Below are 27,994 nucleotides of genomic sequence, written 5' to 3'. Positions count from 1 at the left end.
TTTCACTGTTCACCAAGCTTCGGACAAGTCTCCTGGGAAAGGGCAAGTGCTTCCATGTTCCTCGCAGCCAAAATCCAGCCACAGTCACATAGGGCACAAAGGGGAAGAGTCACTCCAAAGGCCTGCAACCATGTCAGCTCAGAGAGGAGGTTGCTCGCAGCCATGGTGGGTTGGAGCAACCTGTCATCACCCAGAGGTGAGAAAGAAGAGCAGAGGTTTAGGATTATTTCCATGTCTCTACAGAGACGGGTGCTAGGTGGCAATTCCACCAAACTAGCCCCCTACACACAGAATTTACAACCTGTATCTCTTGTTACAGGATTAGAAAAGCCTGCCTAAATTTCCATTAATTGGTGAGTAATTAACGCATCAAGCATAGTCAAATTAGCAGGCATGCTGCTTGAAGGTGCTGGACTGGGGCGTTTACACAGGCCTTGAGCTGGGTGGGTGGTTGTGATCTCCCCCTGCCACCTGTCCCTTCCGCCCAGTTTCTGTTGCCTTCAGGCATCTCTGGATGTGCCCCAGCTGTTGCACCTGCAGCGGCAGGATGTTTCCTCTTGAGTCGCTGAGGAGAAGGGCTCTGGAGTGGGAGACCGCATTGAGGGACCCTTCCTGAAAGCGGCAAGGCTGGGCACAGAACCACGAGGGTAAAAAAAGCGAAGGGAGAAAGGTAGAGAGAGAGAGGCACCCAACTTCCCCCTCGCCCACCACAGCAAGACCCCCTGACCGCATGGTGCGGTGACTCATCGGAGGCGGAGCTAAGGGTGATGGGGGAATAATCCCTCTTGATACATCCCTTTGAGCAAGAAATCAGGAAAGCATGGCAGTAGACCTGTGTGGATGAGCAGGGAGCTCATGAGTAACCTCAAAGGGAAGCAGAAGGTCTATGAATTGTGGAAAAAGGGTCTGAGCACCTGGAAAGAATATAGGAATGTTGTGAGGGCCTGTAGGGATGCGTCTAGGAAGGCTAAAGGCCACCAGGAAATCAAACTGGCAAGGGACATAAAGGATAATAAAAAGGGTTTTTTTTAGATATGTGAATAGTAAGATGACCAGGGATAATGGGAGTCTACTGCTGAATGAGAAGGGTGTCCTGGTTATGGGGAATGCTGAGAAGGTGGAGATACTGAATGCCTTCTTTGCTGTCTTCACTTCAAAGGCCCCTCGGGACCCCCAGCACTGGAAGTAAGTAATAGAGTTTGGGAAATGAAGAGCTTCCCTCTGTTTGAGGTGGGGGTGGTCCAGGAGGGTCTCAAAAGAATTAATGCACATAAATCCATGGGCCCGGATGGGATGCATCCATGTGTCCTGAGGGAGCTGGCAGAAGTGATTGCTGAGCCGCTCTCTATCATCAGCAGTGTGCTACCCAGTAGTTATTTAAAAAAACCCCAAAACACACTTACAGTTTGTCCCTTCAAGATAAAGGTGGTGTTTTAAGGAGGAGTGATCTACTTCTTTGTAAGAAAGTCATGCGTTTGAGAAGGTGTTTTGAAAAGTGGTATTTGAAAGTGTTTACGTTGTCAATGCATTCCTGTTGCCAAAATCATTGCAAGTGTCACACAAAAAAACCTTTCCACGCTGTACATGTAAATTGGCAAAGAGAATTTCCTGAACTATGTAGAAATCTTCCAGATGAATTAGTTTGGGTGGATTTTGAGCCCATTTATTAGGAATACCAAGGTGCAACACCTTCTGATGATTTTTCCAGAAGAATTGAATGACATCAAGGAAGATGAACATTTGCTAGCTGAATTTCAAGATAAGCCTTCATATACTTGATGGCTGGGAGACGAAAACAAATAGCATGGTTTTGTAAGCACATCCAGCAACACCTTTTCATTTGGGTCTGTGTGTCTTTGTAAGGCATTTTTTCCAGGTGTGACAACCATTAAAGCCATAATCGGAATATAGAACCAGACCTCCAAATTGCTGATGTAAAATTAATGAGGCTTCTGTAGTAACATTGCTCACACTACAATATTATTAATGGTATTATATATTGTGCTAACCGTTAATAACATAACATATTGTTTTATGAATATACTATTCAAATACTAATTTTCAGTGGGAGCAGAAGAGTTTCTTGATCTTTATCTCATCCTTTTAATATTTCTGTTCTGTATGTTTTAAAATCTATGGAATATACTAGGACAGTGGCCCATGTAAGTATTTTGTAGCTATGTTGGGGGTGTGCATGTTCCATTTTTTATTGACTGGTGTGCGTGATAAAGTTTGGAAACGACCTCCTTACGGTAACTTGGCACGTCACTTGACTGTCATCAATGTTTAGGCTGAGTGCAGTTTCACATCTGAGCTGATCCAACAGCTTAGTGCTGTAAAAACCAGTGTTTTCTGTTTCTCTGGCTTAATTTTCTGTCTAAATTTGGTTTAGAGAACAAAATTGGCTTATCCAAGGATCAGCTGGGGGCCAGACTGAAACACAGAAAGCAGAGCGTTTAGGAGCCTGGGTAGCTGGGTGCCAGGGAAGAGAGGGCTGCCTGGGGCTCAGCGTGCTAGCTGGAAATTTCTGAGGCCCACTTCATCTGCTACAAAATGGGTGGTCAAATGTTGACTCGTCTTTTTAGCTGTGATAAATAGGGTCAGAGAAGAAAAGAGATTCCAGGCTACTATCTCCAGAAATTGAGAGCAATTGGTGGTGGTTGCAGACTCAAGCAGTACTAAACTTTTTTCCATTGAAAGGAGAAAAGCAGACTTGGTCAAAACTTACTTGTAAACTAGCTGAACAATTACATACCTGAATCTCTGAGATGAAGGCTCGGTGTTTCTAAAATTCCATTTGTCTTTTTTTCCCCTAGCTTTGTCCAGTCCCCTTGCTACACCAAGCCTGTCATCTTCTCCTGAGTGCTCAGCACCTCTGGCAGCTGGAGCATCTCCACTTCCTCCTCCTATGATGACTTCATCTTCTTTTCCACTTGTGCCATCTGCAACAGTTTCTACTATGGCGCCACCTCTAACTCCAGCCCGACCTCCAGTTGCCCCTTCGTCTTTTAGTACCTCTGTGTCGCAGTTCTCTACAGCTCCTTCATTAAGCTCTACTGCTGGCTCTGGTCTTCCTGCACCTCCTGCTGGTCCCCCGATTTCAGGATTTTCCATGTCTTCAACATATGATATCACCAGAGGCCACGCTGGTCGAGCACCACAGAGCCCACTGATGCCATCATTCTCTGCACCTCCCGTCACAGGTAACCTTTTGTATATAGACCTTTGTGCTTGTGAGACAGGATGAGGGGTCTCCTGGGTGGCTACTTCAGCAGTCTGCTAGAGTCCCACAAGTTCAGCTTCTTTAGTATTCTTGTGACACTTAATTACTGAGTAGCTGCGCTCGGAGGAATGGAGAATGGCCTTTGAAGTACGATCACGGTGTAGGACAAGAGTCCTCTTCCACAGAGTTCTGCTAGCACTCAGGCTCACAGAAAAGTGTTTGAGAGCAGTATTTTAAAATGTGCCCAGGAAAGCCCAGCTGACCATTTATTTCTGTGTTGCTGCTGTTCAGCTCAGAGGCAATTTCAGCCATTGTATTTCCACGGAATGGTAAGGTATCTCAGGCTGTAATCTCCTAATGGGCAAGTTTTTGTTCTGAGAAGCTCGCTATCTGTAAGAAGTTGTCCGTCACATGAGAGTAGCTTCTCTTTTCTTGCTTCTGGCTACTAAATTGCATCAGGACAGTGAAAAATACTTGCCTGCCATGCAAGCGAGTGCTGTAGTTGCTGAACTGAGGTGATTTTCTACTAGCCTAATGGAAACTTAGCTCTTCAGCTGCAGTTGAGTCAGGCTTTAACCATTGTTTGTGACATGTCTTATAAGCAGTCTGTCCAGAAAGACCTATGGAAATTTGAAGACAATAAAAAGCACCACTCTTAAGCTAACATGTCTTTGTTTAATTTTACACATCAGGTGCAGGTAGGCTCGGTTCTATGAGCAGATATTGTTGAACTCATTCACAGTAGTTGCCTCTGCTAAACTCTAACAAGCAGGATTGTTCTGGGGCCTTCAAGAAATGAAAGGAATCAGCCCAGTATTATTCTATTCTTCCTGTTCATTTTCCTGTAAAACAATTGCATGTTGCTACGGCATAAGAAATGAAACGCAGTACTTGTGTCTTGTTTTTCCCTCTTCCTAGGTGTCTTCGCAGATCCTATTACTCAGCAAGCAACTTTCTCTTCCCCTTTGGCTCCTGGAACTGGTTCTGCAATCACTTTTCCTGAGGAGCTTGAAGACCCCAGAGTAGCTACTGCCCAAGGTGGAACACCTGCTGGAGGGCTGTGGGGGTTTATAAAGCTCTGTGGTTTTGTATGTTACCTTTCAGAAGGAACTACCATTTTTTGTTGTCTCTAACAAGATACAACTTTTAAGGGCATGTTGCTCTAGGTCCTGTCTTTCCTCTGTGCTCAGTTGCAGGTGGCTGTTTTTAATAGGCGCGTTTGCTGAAACTGTGCTTCTTTCCTTTCCAGAAGAGGAATGACTACATAAATGCAGGCGTCTAGGTGCTCGTGACAGGGAGATCCTTCTACCTTAGAGGTTTTGTCACATGCCCTTAAATCATGGGAAATGTCAGAACCTCTTTGATTCTTTGTACATCCTGGGTTTTTTTATCATTTCCTAATGAACTGAATTGGTTTTTTAGGGGATGCAAGTCCTGCCTGTTCTAAACCAAACAAGTCTCCTCAGGGAGAGGCAAATAAGTGTTTCTTCCACTGAGGAGGGGTTTCTTAAGAGGTGTCTGTGGTATTTTGTAGGATTTTTCTATTCTGCTAGAGGGCACGGAGTGTATAATGCAGAACAGATAATCCTTGTGGTGCGATCTAATCGTAGAGAGGAAATAAGCAGCAACAACTGACAGCATCTCATGAGCCTGTAACCTTTTTGGAGCTGTGACATGCTACATCTGAGTAGCGTCGTGAAGGCTGTGGCAGAAAGATGCAGGGACTGTGTGTGAGCTCTGAGCTGCCTTCAGGAGCAACACTACTATCTGTACTGTGCAATTGTAAATCGGAAGGAAGAATCAAGATTGACGTCCCAGTGGGACTGGAGACTTTTGGAGGGGCTTTCAAAGCCTTTTGAAAAAGAAAATCTGGAAGAATGAGTTGTGTGTGATGTGGCATAGTGAGCCCCCCTTTACTCCAGTGACTTCCAGATTACAGACAAGGACTTGTCACCGTTTTGTTCTCTGTAACTTGCTCATCTCTCACAACCTGAACTGAAGGGTATTACTATGCTACTACCTAAACTACAGCAGAATACACAAGTAAATGAACCTTAAGACGCACATAAAAAAATCAGCCTGCAGAGTGAGAGTCTCACTGGACAACGCACCTGAGAAATCACCACGTAACTGTGACAGAATTAACACACTCTCCAGATAAACTTCAAGTGCTGTTACATTAATCTAACATTCTATGCATTACTTAATGGTTTGTCACAAATACTTACTGATATATGGAACCATGCCAGGGTCCAGCGGTGTAATCATGGTCTCCACTGAATGTTTGGGTTTATCAAGAACAGACTTCACCATGGGATTCTCAGCTACACCCTAAACATAAGCAAACAGACTTCCATATCATTTTCTCGTTTTTCCCCAAGAAACTCACAATAGCACAGTTAAAACCCAACCAAACAAAACCCAAGTATTAAGCTGCTTCGTGGTCTTCTTACCACATTTACACTTTGTAATGCCTGGTGCATCTCACTCGCCAGCACAAATGCTGCAAGACGTGACCAGGAGTGCGTGACTTTTCGGATACAGCAAAGGCCAAATATCATCACCGCCATCCTCTCACGCACCAATGCAGAAACAGGCCTGCCAGTGATGGTGGGCAACACACTTGATTTCCTCCTATTCTGGGACGGGAAGTCTTGAACATTTAACAAATACTAATTACAGCTATCATCAGACTCGGTAGCTAGACTCAAACTGTGACAACTCCAACTGAAGAGCCTCTTTTTTATGACCTTACAGACAAGAGGACCTATTTTTGAATGGCCCATTACTAACAAATATTTTTACAGCTGAAATTGAGCTGAAATTCCTCAATTTATAAGTAGATTCTAAACAACGCTGAAAAAACGCTCTATCTTCTCCAGCCAAATCCCAGGTGGAGCTGCTGACAGACCTAAAAGTTCATTAAATGTAAGCACAAACACTGACAGGGTCTTACTGGCCTATTATCTACCTTGAGGGACATCTAAAAGAATGGTGTTGGATTTCTGAAGAACAGCAGAGCAAAAAAGGTAGTTCAATCGATTTCAAGAGCAGAAACAGAGATAACTGCAGCACTGCCGTGTATGCACTTCAACAGAGAATCCAGCTTGCATTTCTGCAACAACTGACAGTTAAGCCTCACAGATTCTGTCTGATGTTTAAAAACCTGACTCTGACGTGTGCTTCCACACATCCAACACTTGACAGCTTCAGTACAACTAATGATTCCTCATTCTTCCACCTCCCTGTTTCTCTGTTTGAGGGAGTGATATGGAATTGAGTTTAAAATATGCTGTATGTGTTCTGTTGGATCTGGTGATTAAATCCCGGTGTGTAAGGTATCGCACTGAGGGTCGACAAGCCAAAAGGTAAGCGTGCTCACAACGGTGTTTACATCGCTTTTGAGGCTTTCTTCTGACTTTCAGCTGTTCTGCTTTTCTAGCCCAACAGTATTTATACTATTTTAGGAAGCTCAGCAAACTTGAAGCAGTTCCTGAAACACTTGGGAAGAACATTGAAAAGGCTAAAACAGTCTAATAAAGTCTCAACTACCAGAGGGGAGGTTGTGGGGAGGTGGGCAATGGTCTCTTCAGCCAGGTGAGAGGAGATAGGAGAAGGGGAAATGGCACAAAGCTGCGCCAGCAGAGGTTTAGATTGGATATTAGAAAGAAATGTTTACTGAAAGGGTTGATGATCTACAAAGGTCTCTTCCAGTCGTATGATTCTGTGATTCTGTGAAGTATTGCTGAGCATTGAGCCTGGAATGAAAAGCATAGTATCTCAGTTAGAGCTTTAAAATGAATAGGAAGGAGCAGCATTGTGGTAGTCACAATTTTGTGTTTTACTAAAGTACATTCATGTCACGTCTAACTGAGCTGAGATTTCTACAATTTGTCAGAGTACTGGACAGGTTTTATGGGTTGGGTTTTTGTTTGGCTGGTTTAGGTGTTTTTTCCTTGCTGTGTTTTGTTTGTTTGTTTTGTTTTGCTTTTTGCTTTTGTTGCAGCAGTCTGGTGAGCAGTCCTCCTTCTTAGTTGTGCTAGTGCTGCTCTTTGCATGTAGGTGAAGCTGGTCAGGAAACTGATGAGGCAGAGAAGAAAGCATTAACACCTTTGTGCGCTTTGTTTTTCTGAGCTGTCACTCAATTGGACCTGTGGTGTGATCCAGCTGACCACATTGCTGCACCATTGTACTAAAGCAGTGGGCAATATGTGGAATAAAACGGGATCATCTCTCATAGGGGGAAAGGGTGAATCAGCTTGGTCTCGGTAGTCTGGGGAAGACTTAAGGGGGGATCTGGTCAATACTCCTAAATATCTGAAGGGAGAATGGGGCCAGACTCTTTTCAGTGGTGCCCAGTGACAGGACACGGGGTAATGGGCACAAACTGGAACGCAGAAGGTTCTCTTCCATTCCCTACCATTCTTTGATTCTCTTGAGTGCATCCAGGCAGCTTCTGAGTATGTTTGAGGATGGAGACTTCCTCGTGGTTCTGGACAACCTGTGCCAATGCTTGGTTACCTTCATGGTTAAAAAGATCCTTCAGATGTTTGTATGGAACCTCCTTTGTTTCAGTTTGTGCCCATTGCTTCTGCTCCTGTCCATGGGCACCACCAAAAAGAGTCTGGCTTCTTCCTCTTTGCAGGCTCCCTTCAGATATGTGTACAAATCAGTGAGATCCCTCTGGCTTTATCTTCTGCAGGCTGAACGTGCCTATCTCTGTCAGTCTTTCCCCCTAAAAGAGAGATTCTAGCCCAGTGGTTCATCTAGTTCAATATTCTGTCTTCAGCAGAAGCAGCAGGAGGTGAATGTCAGGATTATTCTTCTAAATCCATGAGTTGTCATCTTAAATGAGCACTATGCTTTGTTTCAGGTGCAGAATACGCCTCAGTTCCTGTTGTCCTTTTTTCATTGATGAATCACTTAGGAAGTAAAAGTTAGGTGACTAGCTAAATTAAGTGACTTCTGCTTCAGGAAAGAACTTTTGTGCAACGTGTGAGAAAGAGAAGACCAACTGAAGCATAGTCTTAAGATGTAGAATGTATTTAAACTGGCTTGTAATGGGAATGAAGAATAGTACACGCTCATAGATATACATCTCTCTCTCTATATATACACACACCTGTGTTTTACAGAAACTGGGAGAGAACTGGACATAGTGGTTACTTCTACCAAAGAGGTGAAAGTTGCAGCCATTCGAGATGCCTTTCAAGAAGTCTTTGGAATGGCCGTTGTTACTGGAGAGGCTGCGCAGTCTAACATCGCACCCCAACCTGTGGGCTACGCTGCAGGTTTAAAAGTAAGTACTAAAGTACCTCCAGCACAGAGAAGGGCAATGGAAACGTAGGATGAGAGAGTGGTTGGGTTTGGAAATGACCTTACAAATTGTCCTCAGCAGAGGGGGCTGAAACTCTCTGCACTAGACCACACTGCTCAAAGCCACATCGAGCCTGACCTTAAGCACTTCCAGGGATGGGGCATTGACCCAGAAAAATCTGATTTTCCCTAAGGGGAATGTCAGTCTGTGGCATTGGGAGACTTCTCCTTTTCTTGTTTTTGGTGTAACTTGCCGCCTGTTCCGTTAGATCATTCTGAAGCTGCTTGTTGGAATAGCTTTTGGGGTTCTTGTGCAAACGCGGTCACAGCAGTGAAGAACATTTATGTCCGTTTTCTTCTAAAGCAGTTGATTGCCATCACATCTGGCATGCATTGTGATATGACTGTAGTTTGAAAGTGTATCAGGCATTTGTTCTTAGTCTGTCACTAGCACAGTACTTTGGGATGAAAACTAAACATGAGAAATTGAATAGGAAAAATGTAATCAGAAGTTAAGAGAGCCTTTGAGACTGGGTTGTCTCCCAACTAATTCTGTAGGTGAAAGACAGGTTGATCAACACTTGCCAAGGATCTTCCTGAACAGCTCCATTCTTACATTTAGTATGTAGGAATTCATTGTGCAGCTTTTCAAACATGAGTTTTATCATAGCTTGTGTTACTGTTTGAGATTCCTGTTTGGGAAAGGCTATGGTGCTTTTTCATGACTTTTTTGGTTTTTCTACTGTTGAATAAAAAGAGTAATTTTTTTAAATCGCTGTTTTCTGTTTAACTTGAAAATTCTGCTCCAGAGGGGTTTTTGCACTCATCTCTGAGTGTTGTATGATGTGATTGAAAGAGAATGTTGTCTAACAGATCATGTTCCCATGTAGGGAGCCCAAGAAAGAATAGACAGCTTGCGCCGGACTGGAGTAATCCATGAAAAACAGCCTGCTGTATCGGTAGAAAACTTCATTGAGGAATTGCTTCCTGACAAGTGAGAACTTGAAATATATCCCTGAGGTGGGGAGAGGGTTGTTTCTCATTGACTCAAAGGGTCTTGCTTCCAGTGCTTTAAAGAATAAAATGTCATTTATATGTAGACACATATAAAATACATGAAACAACCGGAGCCGTAGAATTTTTTACAAGGGAACACAGGCACTTCAGTTTTTTATATATACATGAACTGATACATGCAAATTTGATTTGAAAAATGCTGGGATGCCTTGATGTAAGTCATTGTTAAATTTTTAACTACAGTTGTATTAGAGGTTGTAAAACGGTCATCATTCAAGGGCTAACATGTTGCTTTTCAACAGACTCTAACTTGGCTGTCATTGCAGGTGGTTTGACATTGGATGTCTGATTATCGAGGATCCAATTCATGGAATTCATCTGGAAGCTTTTACCCAAGCAACACCAGTGCCTTTGCAATATGTTCAGCAGGCGAGTTTTCTGTTTTCTTATTAAAGTTGGATTAAGACTTAGGATTTAAGATTTAATTTATGATGTCAGCTCTTACTGGTAGTAGCTACACTTGAATTTCTTAGTTTATAAAATGAGGATCAAAAATATTTTTGAGTCATGCATTGCCTAAAAATCTTCAGGCCTTTGTAGAAAAGCAGTTCTCCCTTGGGAGTCTTCATTCTGCAGTACATGGCACTTGAGCCGCTGATTTTAATTCTTGTTAAAGAAGAAGAAATATTCCAAGAAGAAGTTAACCAAGGAAAAAATAACCTCAAAGTACTCCCTCAGAAAAGGAAGTACAGCTTTAATTATTGAATTGTTGTCATCAATCTGATTCCATGACTCACAAATGTTTAGATAGATAAGAATCCTCACTCTTCCTTAGGTGCAGAAGGAGGTCTTGTAGCTCAAGTAATGCACTAAGCAAGTGCACCTAGGAGGTGCAGTAAGCACTCTTACCCGTCCAAAGGCTCATTTTCCTTTCTTTAGCTTACTTCCCAGATGTGTTTGAATGTCATCTAATGCCAACAAAATGGCATCACCAGTGAGGTGTCTGTGTGAGCACGTTAGCAATTGAGCAAAGTATCTGGCACGTCATTTAGGAACAAGTGTCTATTTTGAGATCTTGCCACTCAGTCTTTAATAAAGCTCATAGAGCCTTCATATTTATGTTGTTAACCACCAGCAAACAGACAGCATGCAGTACAACTGCAAGCCTTTTAACTTGCATTAGATCAAATTCTACTCTCCTGTAGAAAGAGAACTGTGCTTGTATATACTTCAACAGAAAAACACTGCTTGCTTTCATACTTTTCAGAGTTAAATTTTCCTGGTGTTGCTGGTACATTTTTCAGTTGAGTTGTGCATGGTGTGGCAGTGAGTCATTGGGCAGCAGTTGTTACCCTTATTCCCATTATGCCTGTCTCTTCCAGAATCAGAGTGGGTTTTTCTTGAATGCAAGATATTTAGGCTTCTATAAAACCAGTCCAAAACCAAGTTCTTATGCAAAAACTACTCACAGAATCATACAATATCCTGAGTTGGAAGGGACCCATGAAGATCATCAACTCCAAGTCCTGGCTCCACACAGGGCCAGCCAGGTCAGAGCACGTCACTGAATGGTCAGAATTCGCTAGGAGTTTACTGCAGTCATGGGCCTCCAACTTGAGGCATCTGGAGTCCCAAAGCCCATCGACTCTGTTGAAGACAGAGGCAGTGAAGGTGTTAAACTCCTTTTCTTTCTCTGTGTCCCTGTTAGTAATGTGACCGTTCTCATCTAGCAACAGACCAATGTTCTCTCTGGTCCTCCTCTTGTTGTTACTGTATTTGAAGACCCCAGACTGTCTACCACAGTATTGTCCAGCCTCGGCTCTCTCTAAGCTTTGGCCACACACATTTTCTCCCTGCAAAGGTGAAGAGTGTCCCCGTAATCCCCGCACATTTCCTGATCTTGCTTCCACTTTCTTTTTCTGCTGAGCTCTAGAGGAACGTCCCTGCTCAGCCTCCTGCCCCACCTGCTTGATTTCTAATGTTTTGGAGTTGCCTATTCCTGTGCTTTTAGGAGGTGGTACTTAAAAAGTGGCCAGCATTGATGGACTTTCAAAAGCAGTTTCCCAGGGGACCTTACCAGCTACTTTCCTGAGCAGTCCAAAATCTGCTCTCCCTGTATCTAGTGTTGAAGTTTTGGAGGCAGTTTCCCTTCTTTCAACAAAGATTTTGAATTCCACTACTCTGTGGCCAAGAAGTCCACCTACTTCTACTTCCCCCCAAGTCCTTCTTTGTGGATGAGCAAGAGATCTAGGAGGGCACCTTTCTTCGTTGGCTCCCTCAATACCTGAACAAGGAAGTTACCATCCAGTTGCTTTCGGACTCTCCTGGACCTGTTTGTATTAGCTGTGGTGGTGTTCCCAGCTAACATCTGGCCAGTTGAAACCCCCGTAAGGACACGGACAGGGGATCTAGAGGTGGCTCTTAGTCCCTTGAAGAATAACTCATCAATGTTGTTGTTGTTCTGGCTGGGCAGTCCACAGTAGACTCCCACCCCTGACTCTGACACGCTTTTCCCGCTAGCCTGGTTTTATTCCCTTCCCCCTTCAGACCTAGTTTAAAGCCCACTCCACAAGCCCTGCCAACTGCTGGGCTAGGATCCTTGTTCCCCTTTGGGACAGGTGGACCCCATCTGCCGCCAGGAATCCCAGTGCCAAATAAACCATCCCATGATCAAAAACCCCCTGGTGTGAAAAGAGCTAATCACACGCAGAGTCGAGGTGTTCATTTCAGTTCTGGTCAGAACAGGGTGCCAGGCCTAAAACACCAGCACGTACACCCAGTACATCAAGCGTGCCTTTTTTATTACAGTCAGATGTAGCCGATCGGTGGTGTGAAACTTCCTCACCCACCTTTCATTCACCATCACCATAAAGACGTGTTTTTCCTCATGGTTCAGAGACTTGGTGAGGCCTTGTAATTAGCACCCGCATGATTCACAAAGCGGGGTACAACTCGGCATTAAAATCAGTACAGGGGAGTTAAGGAGACGTCGTTTCTTGATGCTATTGCAAGGCTAGATTTGTGTTATATGCACTTACAAAAGGGGCAGAATACTTTGCAGGGTCCTCTTCTTCTAAATTCTTGGTCCATGAAGAGATGCCATCCTGGTTACTGTAATCTCAGAAGGTACCGTGAAGGGTACGTGAAGTGTCATGTACTTTGCACTCTGAACCCTTAACTTTTCCTACATCGGTAACAATTTCTACATGATCGGAGTTAACTTGGGAGAATCGACTTTAAATTCCCGTTTTGCCTAAAACCTTTTGGCTGAGACAACACTGTCCTCACCAGGAAGACAGTGTTTCAGAAGGTCATGAAGGTGATGTTTAAAAAGTAAGTGGAGTTGCAGTGCTGGAATTCCAGATGGTCATTTGGAGACAATCCATTCACAGCTGATTTGTATAACTTCACTGGGAAACATTTGTAGGGGGTTATTAGCTCTATTATTACGCTGCACCTTTGAAGTAATGGGGATTTTATTGCTCCCCTCAGGGCAGAGTTGCAAATACCTCGACACTTGGATACGAGTAAGGGATTGAGGCCAGTACTGCGGAGGCATGATATGAACACATATACCCCTTTGACCTCAGTCAGAAGGCTCTTGTGACTTCTATTACATTTTGCCGTGCCTTGTGTCAAACATAGTGTGTTTGGAAAACACAGTTAGAAAAGGTTCTCATCAGAGACTGCTGAGCGTGATTGCCAGAGGACTGCCAGGCCCTGAGCATCTACAGGGGCACAGAAATCTGCTGGCTGTTCACGCTATTGCTAAGTGGAGAATCCAGTTTACTTCTAAAAGTTACAAATTCTGACATAAAGTACTTGAAACATGAATTTCTATAAATCACTGCTCCACTTCAGAGGCTTTTTAGAGCCGTATAGAGATTGCTCATAAACTCGATTTCCCTGGAATGTCCCAAAGCTGTATTTGATGGGAACTAACCCACTTTTTTCTTTGTTTTTCTCATATGTGCCAAGAGGAGTGTCCAGTGGGGACGTACGGGGTGCAATGTGCTGAGCCCTGCAAGTGTATGAATGGTGGGAAATGCTACCATATTGGTGGTGCCTGTCTCTGTGAAGCAGGATACACTGGAGAGCAGTGTGAAACAAGGCTTTGTCCTGAAGGAATTTATGGTCTCAAGTGTGATAAAAGATGTCCCTGGCACAGGCCCACTACCTGGAGGTAGGCTTTACACCCTTGAACCTGTTCTTCTGTAGAGAAGATAGAAATCTGAAAAGAAAGATTTCCTGATTTTTCTAGTACTTTCATGCAATCTGAAGCAGCGAAGGACTTGTGAGAGAATCTGGTATTCCCTAACTGGATCAGGAAACTCTCAGCCCAAAAGAGCTTCTGAATTACAGTGCTTGCAGCTATATGTGATCTTAATATTCATTGCTGTATTTATTTGGTTGCTTACCCGCCAAATAAATATTATGACAAAGTGGGACCTTTGTCTCTGTTTACCAGGTGGGTAGATCATTACATTGCTCACTGTGTGTAGGCAGGATAGATCATATATCCCTTGCACGTTCTGGTGTGCTGTAAGTGCAAAATAACTGAAATCAATAGATGTGGTCAGTTGATGGCAGCTCCAGCCAATCCTCATGCTTGTCAGCCTCTATGCTTTGTGAAGGGTTAGATATAGGTATACCTGGGAGGTTCTATTATTTTCCAGGGGTCCAGAGAGCACCAGCAGGTAACAAGCCTCTTATGCAAAGAGTTTTTTCAGAAATGGTTCTTGTCCATTGCCTCTTTTGGTAGATATGCAAGGATTTGAGCTGGAGTGTGTATTGAACCCAGCCCTCTGTTCTCTGTGACCAGGTGAAAGTATCCATTTTTCCCTTGGTACTCAACAGTCAAGAGAAAACAGAGAGTGAGCACTGGCTGGCTGAGACTAAGGCCATATAAACCCCGTTTCCTCAGTGGGGTACAGCAACAGCGCTGTGACCTGGTATGAGCAGATCCATACGTCCCTGCCACTTCCCATCACAGGTTGGGGGGTTTACAGAAACTTGTCATTCTGAAGATGCAGTTTGCAGGAAGAAGCGAAAAAGGCCTCTGTCTGCCTTTGTCAACATTAGCGCCTTGTTTTGTACAGGAATGTACAAAATGTAGGAATTGCAGCATTTCAGGCTGGTTTTGGCATGTCTTTACTCACGTGACACCTGGTGTAAAAAGAGCACACTGTAGCTACGTACTTTTCTAGAAGGGTTTTTCTTTTGTCTTGTAAGCTCTTTCTGGTGATCTTCCACCCCTGCTTCACATTTGTAAATAAGACTGTGGGAGGTCATTCTGCATCACCAACTAATATGGTATAGTTAGGCTGGGATTAGGGTTTTTTCAGGACACGTTCTGGTGGCATTTCTTTTGTCTCTTGCTTTCTCTGAGGGATATGTGCATACATATATATATCGGCTCCCATTCTTAATGTATAAATCTTACTGCCAATTAGTCTGACTTCATGAAAACCCATCAAAATCCTTCAAAAGTATTACAGCTTCCTACACCTATTTACAGGACAGTGATGACTGTCTTAAAATGCCAGTACTAGTAGTTTTATAAATACGTTCTAATTTAGATCTCAAGAACTGTTCAGTTGTAGATTGTCATTTTTAGTCCTGAATTACTTATCCTTCCATCCCCTCCTGGCAGCTGTCACCCTGTGTCTGGGGAATGCTCCTGCAAGCCTGGCTGGTCGGGGCTCTACTGCAACGAGACGTGTTCTCCAGGATTCTATGGCGAGTCATGTCAGCAGATCCGCAGCTGCCAAAATGGTGCTGACTGCAATAGTGTGACTGGAAAATGCACCTGTGGCCCTGGATTTGAGGTAAATAAGTCTCTCTTTCGCAGTACATTTTCAACTCCATTGGCTTTAGTTGAGTGCCAAGTTCTTCATGGTGCCCGAGTGTCCTTTCTCCACCACAGGAAAAGAAAGGTAACGGTATTTAGGTACATAAATAATACTGGGCGTTGTCTAAGATTCTGAGGCAAATCTGGGATTGGTTCTCAGCACTGAAGTGAAGGCATTTCAGGAAAGAAAAGATAGTGACTTTGTAAGACAGTGATAAGTAGGAGGATGTGCTTGTGAGGTGTAAATAAAGGGAGGAATGATGGTTTCAATCATTATCTTGCTGCAGAAGCTCCTGATGTTCCATTCAGAGAAAATCTAGAGCAAGACACTTGTTTTTGCGGTTCAGGATGGATTATTCTGCAGCTTTTACATGCATTTGCGGTTACCTGTGCTTTGGATATTTACAGGGTGACTGTTGTAGGAACAACAACTGTGAAAACTTCAGTCAAATTAATTCCTAAAAATACTGTAGACATCCACGTTCCATGAACCTGCTGTCTTACCGAGATTTGGTTTCGTGAAGGGCTTCCTTATTACTTAAGATACTGTCCATTGATCTAACCAAGTGGTGTTTGCTGTGTGACCTGAGCTCTCCCAACAACTAACAGGAAAGTAATGCTTACTGTGGACTTAAAGAGCATGAAGGAGTCCCTCGCCATGAAATTTCAGATACCTTAGTGACAGCCTGGAACAGGCATGTTCTCTGGCTTTTGTAGCACCTGAGTCAGTCTACAGAATGTACTGGTTCTATTGTCTGAATAGTTTTTAGACTCTGTTTTTGTGTCATTCAGGGTGCTGCTTGTGGTACTGCCTGTCTTCTGGGGACGTATGGAATAAACTGTTCATCTGTATGCAACTGCAAAAACGAAGCCATCTGTTCACCAGTAGATGTTTCTTGTGCCTGCAAAGCAGGTAAGCATCCCTTCAGATTAATTTCCTTTTTCCCTAATCATAAAATGAATTTGAGTTTTGGAAGTAGAGAAGAAGAAAGAAACTTAATAAAAAGCAGACCACGCTGAAGGCCATATCACCAGCTGATTTATGCTTCTGCTGCTCTGGGAGGTGAAAACTAGGAAACCATCTGCCCCAAGAAGAGTGCACATGCCTCATGTTTGTGTTCTCAGTGGGCTGGAGGCTGCTGCGGCTTAGTGAATTACTGGTGTTTACCCTGAGGTGTGCCACCACTTCTCTCTTGGTGGCAGTGCTGTCATCTGCTGGATGTACCACAGGCATGCCTGCCATGTGTCTGACAGCAGCCTGCCTAGTCGAAATGCATAGGCGGGTTTCCCTCAGCCTGGGTGTGCATGACCTCTGGCTGCAACCCTTGCCCCTCTCAGCCACACAGAGGCACCGATTTCTTCCTGTCATTTTAGCACTGATGTTAGTATCTACTGGCAATTTATTCTATTTGAATGCTCTTTTCCTCACCAGCTCTCTGAGAAAACCTTGCCTAAGACCCTTCCAAGCCTTTGCGCGCTGTTCCCTGCTTCTGTGAGAAACTTTCTAGGTCTCCCAGTATTCGTGTGACTAGACTGACGCTCCTTGACCTCCCTGCCTGGCTCTCACCTCCCAGCAGTAATTCTGATGGACATTGTACCCCCTCAGAAACTGCACGTGCCTGCCCACCACTGTCAGGGACTGATTTTTGCCTGAAATGACCCCTAAATGTGAAGTTCTCTATCCAGGGCACGAGGCGGCTTCGTTTCAATCCATGTGTTTTGCACAGTCTATTGATTAGGCTCAGTGTAGAATTACTTTTCCCTTGGCTTGCTGTAAACAAGGTACAAAATTAGAACCTTGGCTTGTGTCACTGCTGATGGTCACGTCAGACTGTCTCCTGCCGTTTCTATTGTATCAGATGGTCACATTTTTAAAAATCTATTTCCATTTCTCTGCCTCCAGCGTGCAGTCTGCAAATCATTGCTACCCAGCATAATCAGCAGTGAAGGGTGCATTTTAGACCCATTTCCCATTACAGTCTTTTTTGCATCTGGAGGGAAGTACAGCAATGATCTAGAAGGTCTTCCATGTATCCTTGGAGAAATGCAACTTAGGCACTGCTGCTATGTTTCCTTCTGTTTTGTGTCTAGGATTTTAGTTTCTAAACTGTATTGCAGAACTCCATCTGTTCAGTACTGGCGGAAGAGTGATGAAAGCAGCAGCTTGAATGTAGGGAATACAGTCCTTGCTTTTTCAACCCATGCCTTAAACCTTCAGTATCCTCTGGTGCTTGGTAGTGTAATTTCAAGGTGTCTGTGTTTTCCTTGCCAATCTGCCCTGAATTGCTATTGCACGGTGGCACCCATCTGCAAATGTGTGCTGTGCAGAGATGTCAGGAGGTGCCCTTCACCACCCTTGTTCCAACGTGGACGAGTCCTCGTCTGAAACTGCTGCTACTAGCTTGTAGCTAGTGGTACCCTGGGATTGCACATCTCCGAAAGATGCTGCCTGATAGGCAGAGTGAAACACGTCCGCAGAGAGGAATGGGGGAAAACTTGGATTAATTTGTCACTTGAAATTCTTCTTTTTGGCAGGTTGGCATGGTGTAGATTGCTCAATAAATTGTCCCAGAAGTACCTGGGGGCTTGGCTGTAACTTAACTTGCCAGTGCCTTAACGGAGGGGCTTGCAAAGCTCTGGATGGAACCTGTACCTGTGCTCCAGGCTGGAGAGGAGAAAAATGTGAATTCCCTTGCCAGGTAGTTTCATAATTTCACCAGATTTTGCACTGAATTTTGTCGGGGGGATAAGTCTCCAAGGAGGACTGCTCCTGGTAGCCCATACACAACTGGGTTGAAGATTGGTGACACATGACGACAAATCTTTGGGAAGAACTCTGCAGTGCAACACACTGAAGTGCAGAAAACACACAGTTAAGATGCACAGATGAAAAACTCTTCCTGCTTCCATGCTTTAAAGTTGAGCCTCAGACTTTTCTCCAGCTCCTTTAGAATTTGTTGAAAAACACAGACCCAAATTTTTCCCCGTTGGCATCAAATGCTCTCCAGAGTGCTTCTGTTAAAGCAGAAAAAACTGTGAGAGGAAAGAATGTGCCAGAAATAGATACTTAACATCAAACAACCTAGTTTTGATTACATTATCTTCTATCTCTGGTACAATATGAACGGAGAAGTTGCCTTCATTCTTAGTCAGCTGTGAGAAGGCACTGCGAAGAGTGCAGTGACAGACAGGTCTTTGCCTTCCTCTTGGGGCTCTGATGCTGTCACCCCGACATTGAGAAGTGCAAAGTTAGAAATCATTGCACTGCCATAACATTGCCTCATCAGGTCTGCTGCACCTTGCAATTTGTGCTTGGGGAGAGCAATCAAAATATCTAATTTCAAAGGTTTTAAAATGGTAAAAGTCAAAACTGATTTGTTTTATTCCATAACTGTTTTTTATTACATTTTGTAGTCAAAACATGAACTCTTTCTCTGAAAAACTGGCTCCATCTTTTCCAGTGATAGTGTTTGGTTTTCTGGGAAATTCTTAGAAACTCCAGTTTTTAAATAAATTCTCTGCTCTACAGGAGGACTGTGTGGGGCTGGAAGGAGACAGGGGCCAGTTCTGTGGCTGTTTTGTTCCATCTGTGATTCACAGGTATGGAAATGTTGTTGAGTGTGGGATCCACAGGCAAACTGGGAGTAGGAGAGTAGATGGGTCAATCTGAAACCTTGCGCGCCTTCACAGAACCATTCCTCAGGAAGTGGTGAAGAGCTGTAAATATGCAGGGCTGTGCTGGCAGCTCTGGTACGTAAAGCCTTGCGTGCAGGAACCCAGAAAGCTTGGCTCTGGCAGCCAAAAAGAGGATCAGTTGTGCAGAAGCTGTGCTTCCACTTAGGTTTTTCAAACTTGAGAACTCAAGTGTCTCTGCACATATTTTGTTCTGCATGAAAATTGTTGCACTTTTCTGCAAGGTTTCTCTGGCATTTTCCTTGTGGTTTTAGGAAGTATTTGTATTTGGTTATCCATTAGAATTTGTGTTTGGCACTGTTGTCTATGGAGAGCAAGGTAATTTGAAAACATGATGAAACTCTGCAGAAAGGCATGCTATCACAAACCTTTTATCTCCAGGAAGGGATTTGAGTTCTCACCTAAATGTCTATGTAAGTGTTGGGAAAACTCTTCCAGCTTCCATAAGATGGAGTTGACACTCTTAAGTATGCCCCTCTCAGAGGGTTCTGGAGTTTTGTGTCTCCGTGCGATACTGTAGCGTTGCAAGCTTCAGCTTTCCTGTTTGTATTCAAGGGTCAGTAGTCTCTGTGGACTCTCTCCACAGGAGTCCTCACAGAAAGAGAGGGAGGCTGCCACAGCCAGCACTCACCTAACTGAGCCCAGAGTGTTCTTGGCCTTATTGTCGTCCCAAAAGCCGCAGTGCGACCTCCCCTCAGTCACTCAGATACCGCTGGGAAATGGCAAGGCTGCAAAAATAATAAAAGTAATTGGAGTGAATGATGAGAAAATAGTAGTATTGTCATTGTGCCATCGATGAGTAGTTTGTGAGACACTAGGGCAGACAAATCACCAGAGACCAAAAGTATGGTAACGAATGAAGCCAGGTTAAAGTAGGTAGATTCTATGATTTGAAAGTCCGTAGTAAAAGTGTAGCATCTTTTTGTAACAGGTTCTAAAAATGAGCTGGCCGGTGTGATAGAACTATCCTGGGTGGAGATGACGACTTCAGGCGTAGCACAGACCTTGACTGCGTGACCTCAGGTATTGGAAAGGAGACACTGCTTTTAGCTTCAGTGAAATCTTTATCTTTGGAAAAGAAAAAGATTTTGCTGGAAAGAGACTTTGTGCTTGATTCTAGAAAAAATGGAATATCTGTCCCGGGATGATGTCATCACAGCAGCGTGTGTAACGGACTAGTTTCAACACGTTGGTGATGTCAGGACACACTGTATGACATAAAGAGCATAGTTTGCTTTCTGTTCGGTGTCTGGAAATATCCTCCTCCCACGCTTCACACGTCAGAGCAATACTCCTGAGCAATACTTTCATAACACGGTCTCAAATAGCTGCTCTATAAAGTTACACTGCAGAGATAGCATCAGAAGGTAGGATTAAGAAAGGTGTTGTGGAACATATGTATATGCATAATAAGTGGAGCAGCAGGCAAAGGGTTTGTGACAATAGAGGAAGGAACTAAATTCAACAAAGTATGTTAGAATAGCTTGGGTTTTTTTTCTTTTAGGTTTGTTAAAGTAACCATCAGACTTGGTATTTTTTGGTGTTTAGTATTACCTACCAAAACAGCGAGGATCTCTAGGGAGATCGAGCCATGTAACTCGTATCGAGTGTATAATTAAAAGACTGAATCTTGAATGAAATTAAAATACGGGAAAGGTTCCAAGTTAAGTTCTGTGAGTGCTAATTGTGCATTGTGCTAATTGTGCTGCTGTGCAACAGCTATTTCTCTTGATGTGTTACCTAATATTCTAATTTATCAGGAAAAAAATACCAGAAGGGATTAGAGCAGCAAAGGAGGAGATTTTATGGAACGGCCTCTCCCTGTCTGTCCTCCTCGCCCCCCCCTTTTTTTTTCCTCCTTTTTTAAAAGAAACTTGTGCCTTTCGCGTCATATGACGTGACACCAGCCAGATGTCTGGCTCCGCTCATACGACTGCATGGGTTTTGAAGCACGGGGCTCTGAGTAGCCTGGGAGACCTGACAGTCTGGTGGAGAAGGACAATTGGTTGCTGTTTTGCCTGTTTCTTCATTGTCTTTTACCCTTTTCTTCTTTTTCGGTTTTCGTTCCTTCCTAATTTCACGGCCTCAGTGGCAGGCCCAGTACAAGTAAAGCCAAATCCCAAGTAGAGACAATTCCCTTCTCCTTTTCCCTCTTCCCTTCTCATAGTCCCCCAGATACACAGAGATCCTCTCGAAGCAAATCTTGTCCGTAGGGGTCTGCCACTGGTGACACATTGCCATCTGCTGGCCATGGACAGACAGAGTTTAGGGCTAGGAACAAAGGGTAGCGTCCGTGGTGCTGCAGATCTGTAATCCCGATACAGTTAAGAAGCTCCATCTGAAGGCTCGAGTCTGAAACAAGTGAAGGCAAAGAGCAAACCTGGGAGTGACGCAACGGGTACGTGAAACTTCAGGCACTGCTGTCTTCTGCCCACAGCTGTTAAGGCAGGCAGCAGGTGAAGAAGGTGGCAGAAAGAGTTTTCAGAGCCAAGAAAGAGCTGTCAGCAAAGGTGGGGGTGCTCTTGAGGCACTAGAGAGTGTTGCTATGAACTTGGTGGTTAAAATTCTCTGTAATTGGGACAGTGACTGCAGAGGCAAAAGAGAGCAAGGAACCTCAGGAGAGAAGTAAGTTAGCAAGTAACATGCTCTTGCTTCAAGTGACCTGTCAGTTCCTGCTCTGTGTCCCTAAATCCGTCAAATGAATGGCAATTTCCTAGGTAGCTCTTTCCAGAAACTCTCCCATTAGGTTTTGGAATGAGTGCAGAGCTGTCAAAAACTTCTCCTCAGAAAGAAATGCCATGCTATTGATAGTTGTTGATTTTATTTTCTTTTCAGAAGCCATCCCTCACAGTACCGGTGGAAATTCCAACAGTCGCTATTTCTCTAACCCCAGTTATCATACTCTGACTCAGTGCGCTACCGCACCTCATGTCAACAACATGGACAGACTGACCCTGGCAAAGGTAGAGCATCAAAATCTCAGTGCTCCTCTGTCAATTAGCTTCTAGTTTATTTCATTTGGTTCCATCATGTTTCAGGTTTGGTTTCTTTTTGTGGTGGGTTGACCCTGGCTGGAGGTCTGGTGCCCAGCAAAGCCGCTCTATAACTCCCCTCCACAGCTGGACAGGGGAGAGAAGATATAACCAAAAGCTTATGAGTTGAGATAAGAGCAGGGAGAGATCATTCCGCAGGTAACATCATGGGCAAAGCATCTAATTTCCTACCAAATCAAAAGAGAGTGAGATAATGAGGTATAAAACCAAATCTTCAAACACCTCCCCTCACCCCTCCCTTCTTCCTGGCCTCAACTTTATTCACAAATTCTCTGCCACCTACCCCCGAACGGCACAGGACGGGGGCAGAATGGGGATTGTGGCCAGTTAATCACACATTGTCTTTGCCGCTCCTTCCTCTTCAGGCAGAGGACTCCTCACATGCTTCCCCCGCTCCAGTGTGGGGTCTTTCCCACATCAGACAATCCTCCATGAACTTCTCCAACATGAATCCTTACCATGGGGGCTACAGCTCTTCACCAACTGCCCCGGTGTGGCTTACATGTGGCTCAGACCTCCAGGGACAGACTGCTCCAGCCTGCTTCCCCACAGAGCCACAGCTTGCCCCAGGCAAACCTGCTGCGGTGTGGGCTCCTCTGTCCACGGGCTGCAGGTCCTGCCAGGAGCTTGCTCTAATGCAGGCTTCCCATGAGGTCACTGCCTCCTTCAGGTGTGTCCACCCGCTCCAGCATGGAGCTGCAGCTGGGATCTCTACTCGGCATCTTCCTCCTGGGCTGCAGCAGGACTGCCTGCTTCACCATGGTCTTCTCCATGGGCTGCTGGGGAGTCTCCCCTCTGGTGCCTGGAGCGCTTCCTCCCCCTCCTTCTTCCCTGGCCTTGGTGTCTGCAGAGTTTCTTCATCTTCTCACTCCCTTCTCTGGCAGCAAGAAGTGTCTGCCTGTGGGTTTTTTTCCTTCTGAAACATCCTATCACAGAGGTGCTGCCACCATCGCTGATGGGCTCGTCACTGGCCAGCGGTGGGTCCATCCTTGAGCCGTCGGGTATTTACTCTGTCAGACGTAGGGGAAGCTTCTAGGAGCTTCTTGCAGAAGCCACCCCTGGCCCCCCACCGCTACCAAAACCTGGCCACGCAAACCCAAACCACTTTGCCTGATTAGCACCTGGAAATCCTGTAACTTCCCATCAGTTTCAGTTTCTGTTATCTGTCTTCCTTTGAATTAGGCCAAAACCAATCAGCTGTTTGTGAACCTTAAAAACGTGGAACCTGGAAAACGAGGAACTGTCATGGACTACGCGGGAACATTGCCTGCAGACTGGAAACATGGTGGCTACCTCAACGAGCTTGGTAAGAAGGAAGAAGGAGGAGGAGGAGAGGGTGAATGGTATTTACTGTGTTTGGGATAGAGAGGGAAGCAGGGAATTTTTCCTGGTTCTCCGCTCAGGGTAATGCCAAGGTGGTCTGGCTGTGCGTGAGGTTCAGGGTTATGGGTTCGACCTTTCTTCAAGGAGACAAAAAAGTGACTCCTTGTGAGGAGCGGTGAATCCACCTGATGCCCAGTGCAGACATGATATGCAAATCTCTCATCATATTGTCATACAACTATTTTCATACTAATTACTTTCATAAATCAATGGGTGTTGTAAATAAGGATCTGCTTTGGCAAAATTACTTTGATTAAATAGGTGTGGGGTTGGGTGAATCCTTTTCTCTAATCCCCACCACACAGAATCAAGGCTTTTTGAAGTAGTTTCTCATCATCTGGGCTGCTGCAGATGTAAATTGTAGCAGCATCTTCCCAGCTAAGCCTCCTGTCTGCTAAAACGCAGCACATTGTCCGTCAAAAGAAAATTCCTGAGAAGGGGTGAGAATTTCTGTATCCTATTGACACTTCATCCTTTCCCAATCTCAAGCATCCCAAAGGCTGGATCACACTCCTCATGTCTCTGCCCAGTGAAAGCCTTAGAAGGGACTCTGAGTGCCATTAATCTTTAGATGATTTAATTACCTTCATTTCTAGTCCTTCTCACTGTCAGGTTCTGGGGATCAGGTGCAGCACCAGAAGCAGTCTGCAGCAGGATTTTTCCCTGCCCATCCCCAGCCTTGGTCTAACAACAGCTCCGCCCGAGACCCGGGGTTTTTAAGAAAACAGTTTAACGCTCAGAGTTCAGCTTTACATTTTCTTAGAGCAGACGTACCAGCACTTGGGACTTCTGAGAGATCCCGGCTGTGGCTACCCCACTGCATGGGGAGATTCTGGAAGACTGGAGGAATGCTGATGTTATGCCTGGTTTCTAGAAGGTGCAGTGGGATTGCTTGGGTAGTTCTAGGCTTGTGACCTGGGTGTCAGGCTTGGCAAAAACAGCAGGACAGCTGACATGAGACCTAGTAAATAAAGATGGAGTAGGAATAAATTTAGTTGGTTTAGGTCTTCTCAAATAACCTAATTTTGTTCTTGGAAACTGTGTATTTTGTTTAGAGAGAGACTGTCTAGAGAAAGTTCCTTTAGACTTCTGTAATGCTTGTAACAGAGTACCATGATGCAATCTTGGTTGCAGTGACCATGAAATGTTGGAGTTCTAGATCCTCAGGGAAGTAAGGAGGGTGCACAGCAAGCTCACTACCCTGGACTGCAGCAGAGCATACTTCGGCCTCTTCAGGGACCTGCTCAGTAGAGTACCATGGAACGAAGCCCTGGAAGGACCAGGGGCCCAGGACAGCTGGTTAGTATTCAAGGACTGCCTCTTTCAAGCTCTGGAGAGATGCAGCCCAACAAATGCACCAGGAGACCTGCCTGGATGAACAAGGCGCTCCTGGGCAAACTCAGACAGGGAAAGGAAGCCTACAGAGGGTAGAAGCATGGGCAGGTAGTCTAGGGGGAATAACGAGAAACTGTTCCAACAGCCAGGGACCAGGTTAAGAAAGCTAAAGTGCTGACAGAATTAAATCTGGCCTGAGACATCAAGGGCAACATCAAAAGCTTCTATAGCTCCGTCAGTGACAAAATGAGGGTGAGAGGAAAAATTGGCCTTGTCTCCAGAAGGAAACAGGAGATGCAGTTACCCAGGATCTGGAGAAGGCTGAGGTACTTCATGACTTTTTGCCTCAGTCTTTTCTGGCAAGTGCTCAAGCCACAGTGCCCAAGGCACAGAAAGTGAAAGCACGTGAAGTACAGTGTCCAGCTCTGAGCTCCCCAGTAAAAGACACTGAGCTGCTGAAGTGAGGCCAGGGGAGGGCTACAAAGGTCACCGCAGGGCTGGAGCACCTCTCCTACAAAGACAGGCTGAGAGAGTTGTGCTTGTTCCGCCTTGAGAAGAGAAGGCTCTGGATATTCTGTAGCAGCCTTTCACTACCTAACAGGGAGGGGGCTACCAGAAATCTGGAGAGGGGCTGTTTACAAGGGCATATAGTGAAAGGACAAAATGTAATGGCCTTAACCTGAAAGAGGTTAGATTTAGATCAGGTGTTAGGATGGAATTTTTCTCTGTTGGGGTGGTGAGGCCCCGTCACAGGCTGCCCAGAGAAGCGGTGGCTGCCCCCTCCCTGGCATTGTTCAGGGCCAGGCTGGATGGGGCTTTGGGCAACCTGGTCTAGTGGAGGGTGTCTCTGCCCACGGCAGGGCGCTGGAACTAGATGTGCTTTGAGGTCCCTTCCAACCCCAACCACTCTGGGATTATCTGTATTGAATGCCAGCTACTATTCTAACCAGAATTGACAGTTCTCAGACTGCAACAGGAATTTGCTGATGACAAGACCAAGGGCCATAAACAAGAATAGCAGTAGAAGTGGATTCATTAAGGACTGTCTAACCATTTGGAAGTGCTATGACTGGTTTCTATTTAAATATTTGATGGGGAGCGAGTTGTTAGAACTCAACACCCTGTGTAGCATTGATGTCCATACTACTAGCATGCTTGAGAGAAACACGTGTTTTTCTTGTTGCAGATCTAGTGAAGAACTCCCAATATAATTTAAGTAATTGCTCGTTAAGTAGTTCTGAGAACCCCTACGCTACTATAAAAGACCCACCAGCTCTTGTCCCCAGAAGTTCAGAATGCGGCTATGTGGAAATGAAGTCCCCGGCACGCGGGGACTCCCCGTATGCTGAGATCGCTGGCTCTGCTTCAGCCAATAGGAACGTTTATGAAGTTGGTAAGTGCAAAATGTACTTCTCGATGTTGAAGGTTAAGAACAAAGAGCACAGGACTTTTTCCTTTGAGCCAGGTTAATCAAAACACATTAAAAAATCAGTTAAAAAAGCGATACGTTCAGGTTCTGTTTTCTGCTCCACCCATCTCACAACGTCTTTTCCAGGGAAGTGGTAGAGATCACAAGGACAGAGCTTTAAATACCTTCAGCTCTGATCTCTAACCTAGAGAGAGCGCTCAATTTCCCTGGTTTGAAGGCCTGTCTTTAAACAACAGCGTAAGCTAAGCATTTGATCGCACTCTATTTTAGGCTGTTGTGGTGGTTGCACCTTGACTGGAGGCCGGGTTCCTAGCAAAGACACTCTTCTCACTCCCCTTTTCAGCTGGGGGAGAAAATACCTCTTGAGAGGCTTAGGAGTGGAGATAAGGACAGGGAGAGATCATTCCGCAATCAGCGTCACAGGCAGAACAGACTCAACAGGGAATTGAAAAAACCCATCTTACCACACTCACATGCACAGAAACCAGGGTAGAATAATGAGAAGTGCAACCAAATCCTAAAAGGCCTGTCCCTGCCTCTCCCTTCTTCAAAGACTCAACTTTATTCATTATTTCTCTCCCTTCCTCCTTGCTGAGGTGTCACAGGGGGGTGGCGGAATGGGGGTTTCCATCAGTTCCTCATAAGTAATCTTCCTTCTTAGCGGGAAAGGGGGGGGTGGGCATTCCTTACACTCTTCCCCTGCTCCAGCATGGGGTCCTCCACAAACTTCTTCAACATCAGTCTTTTCCCACGGGGCTCCATCTCTTCACCAGCTGTCCCAGTGTGGGTCACTGCTATGGAGTACAGTCATAAAATCATAGAATGTCTCTGAGTCTCTCAGGCCCACACTGCTCCATCCTGGTCCCCCACAGAGTCACAAGTCCCCCCAGAAAACATGCTGTGGCCTGGGGCCTGTCTCTGCATAGGCTGCAGGTCCTGCCAGGAGCTTGCTCCAACACAGGTCACTACATCTTCAACGTGTGTCTCCCCACTCCAGCCTGGGGGCCTCTCCACGGGCTGCAGGAAGCATCTCTGCTCCCCATCATCTTCAGTGGGTGGCAAGGGGACAACCTGTTCCCCATGCTCTTCACAGGCTGCAGGGGAATCTCTCCTGTGGTGCCCGGAGCGCCTCCTCCTCCCCTTCTTCACTGACCTTGGTGTCTGCAAAGTTTCTTCCATTTTCTCACTCCCTCCTCTGGTGGCAAAAGCTTCCACTGGTGGGTTTTTTCCTCTTAAATATGTGACCACAGAGGGGCTGTGACCGGTGCTGATGGGCTCGGCCTTGGTCAGCGGCGGATCGGTCCTTGAGCTGGTTTGGCCATGCAGACCCACAGCAGCAGTTAAGTACTGAACACAGCTGGAGTAAGTTTATGGGAGGGATAGAAAGAATCTTTCCTCTTCTTGACATGAAAACCAGCATCTTCCCTCCCAGAGGCTGTATTTCACTGACAGGGGCCCTATCGAGTTCCTGCGCTACTGTGGCTGGTGTAGTTCCAGAAAACTTGGGGGTCTGGTAGAATCCTCCTTATCCCAATGCTCTCTAGGCTGGAATAAAGTCTATGTCTTCTGTCATAGGATACCATTTGCCTTTTCTGTCCCCAGTTAGACATTCCTCCAAAACCCACCAGTTCTCCCCACATTTCTAAGGATTTTTATAAAAACTAATTAAAAATTCGTTATGAAACTAATTAAAA

The 27,994-nt window shown here is 45.1% G+C and overlaps 2 protein-coding genes across 2 annotated transcripts in view; both read left to right on the top strand.

Moving 5' to 3' along the window:
- The window catches only part of LOC311203713 (uncharacterized protein), a gene marked incomplete at its 5' end in the record, with an annotated part of 71,391 nt that overhangs the window by 42,833 nt on the left and 564 nt on the right, over positions 1 to 27,994 (top strand).
- LOC311203250 (uncharacterized protein) lies at positions 163 to 26,437 on the top strand (the record flags this gene model as incomplete). The annotated part of the gene is made up of 12 exons (XM_084277904.1): positions 163 to 196; positions 2,817 to 3,203; positions 4,142 to 4,311; positions 7,230 to 7,236; positions 8,359 to 8,522; positions 9,430 to 9,533; positions 15,210 to 15,384; positions 16,200 to 16,320; positions 21,936 to 22,063; positions 23,336 to 23,459; positions 26,058 to 26,264; positions 26,427 to 26,437. 12 exons carry the CDS (start codon positions 163 to 165, stop codon positions 26,435 to 26,437), a joined length of 1,632 nt encoding a protein of 543 aa, XP_084134030.1.

The sequence above is a fragment of the Gallinula chloropus genome (genome assembly GCF_964237585.1).
Source record: "Gallinula chloropus genome assembly, chromosome: Z".
In the NCBI taxonomy this organism is placed as follows: Eukaryota; Metazoa; Chordata; class Aves; order Gruiformes; family Rallidae; genus Gallinula; species Gallinula chloropus.
This window is presented reverse-complemented; position numbering and strand designations above follow the sequence as displayed.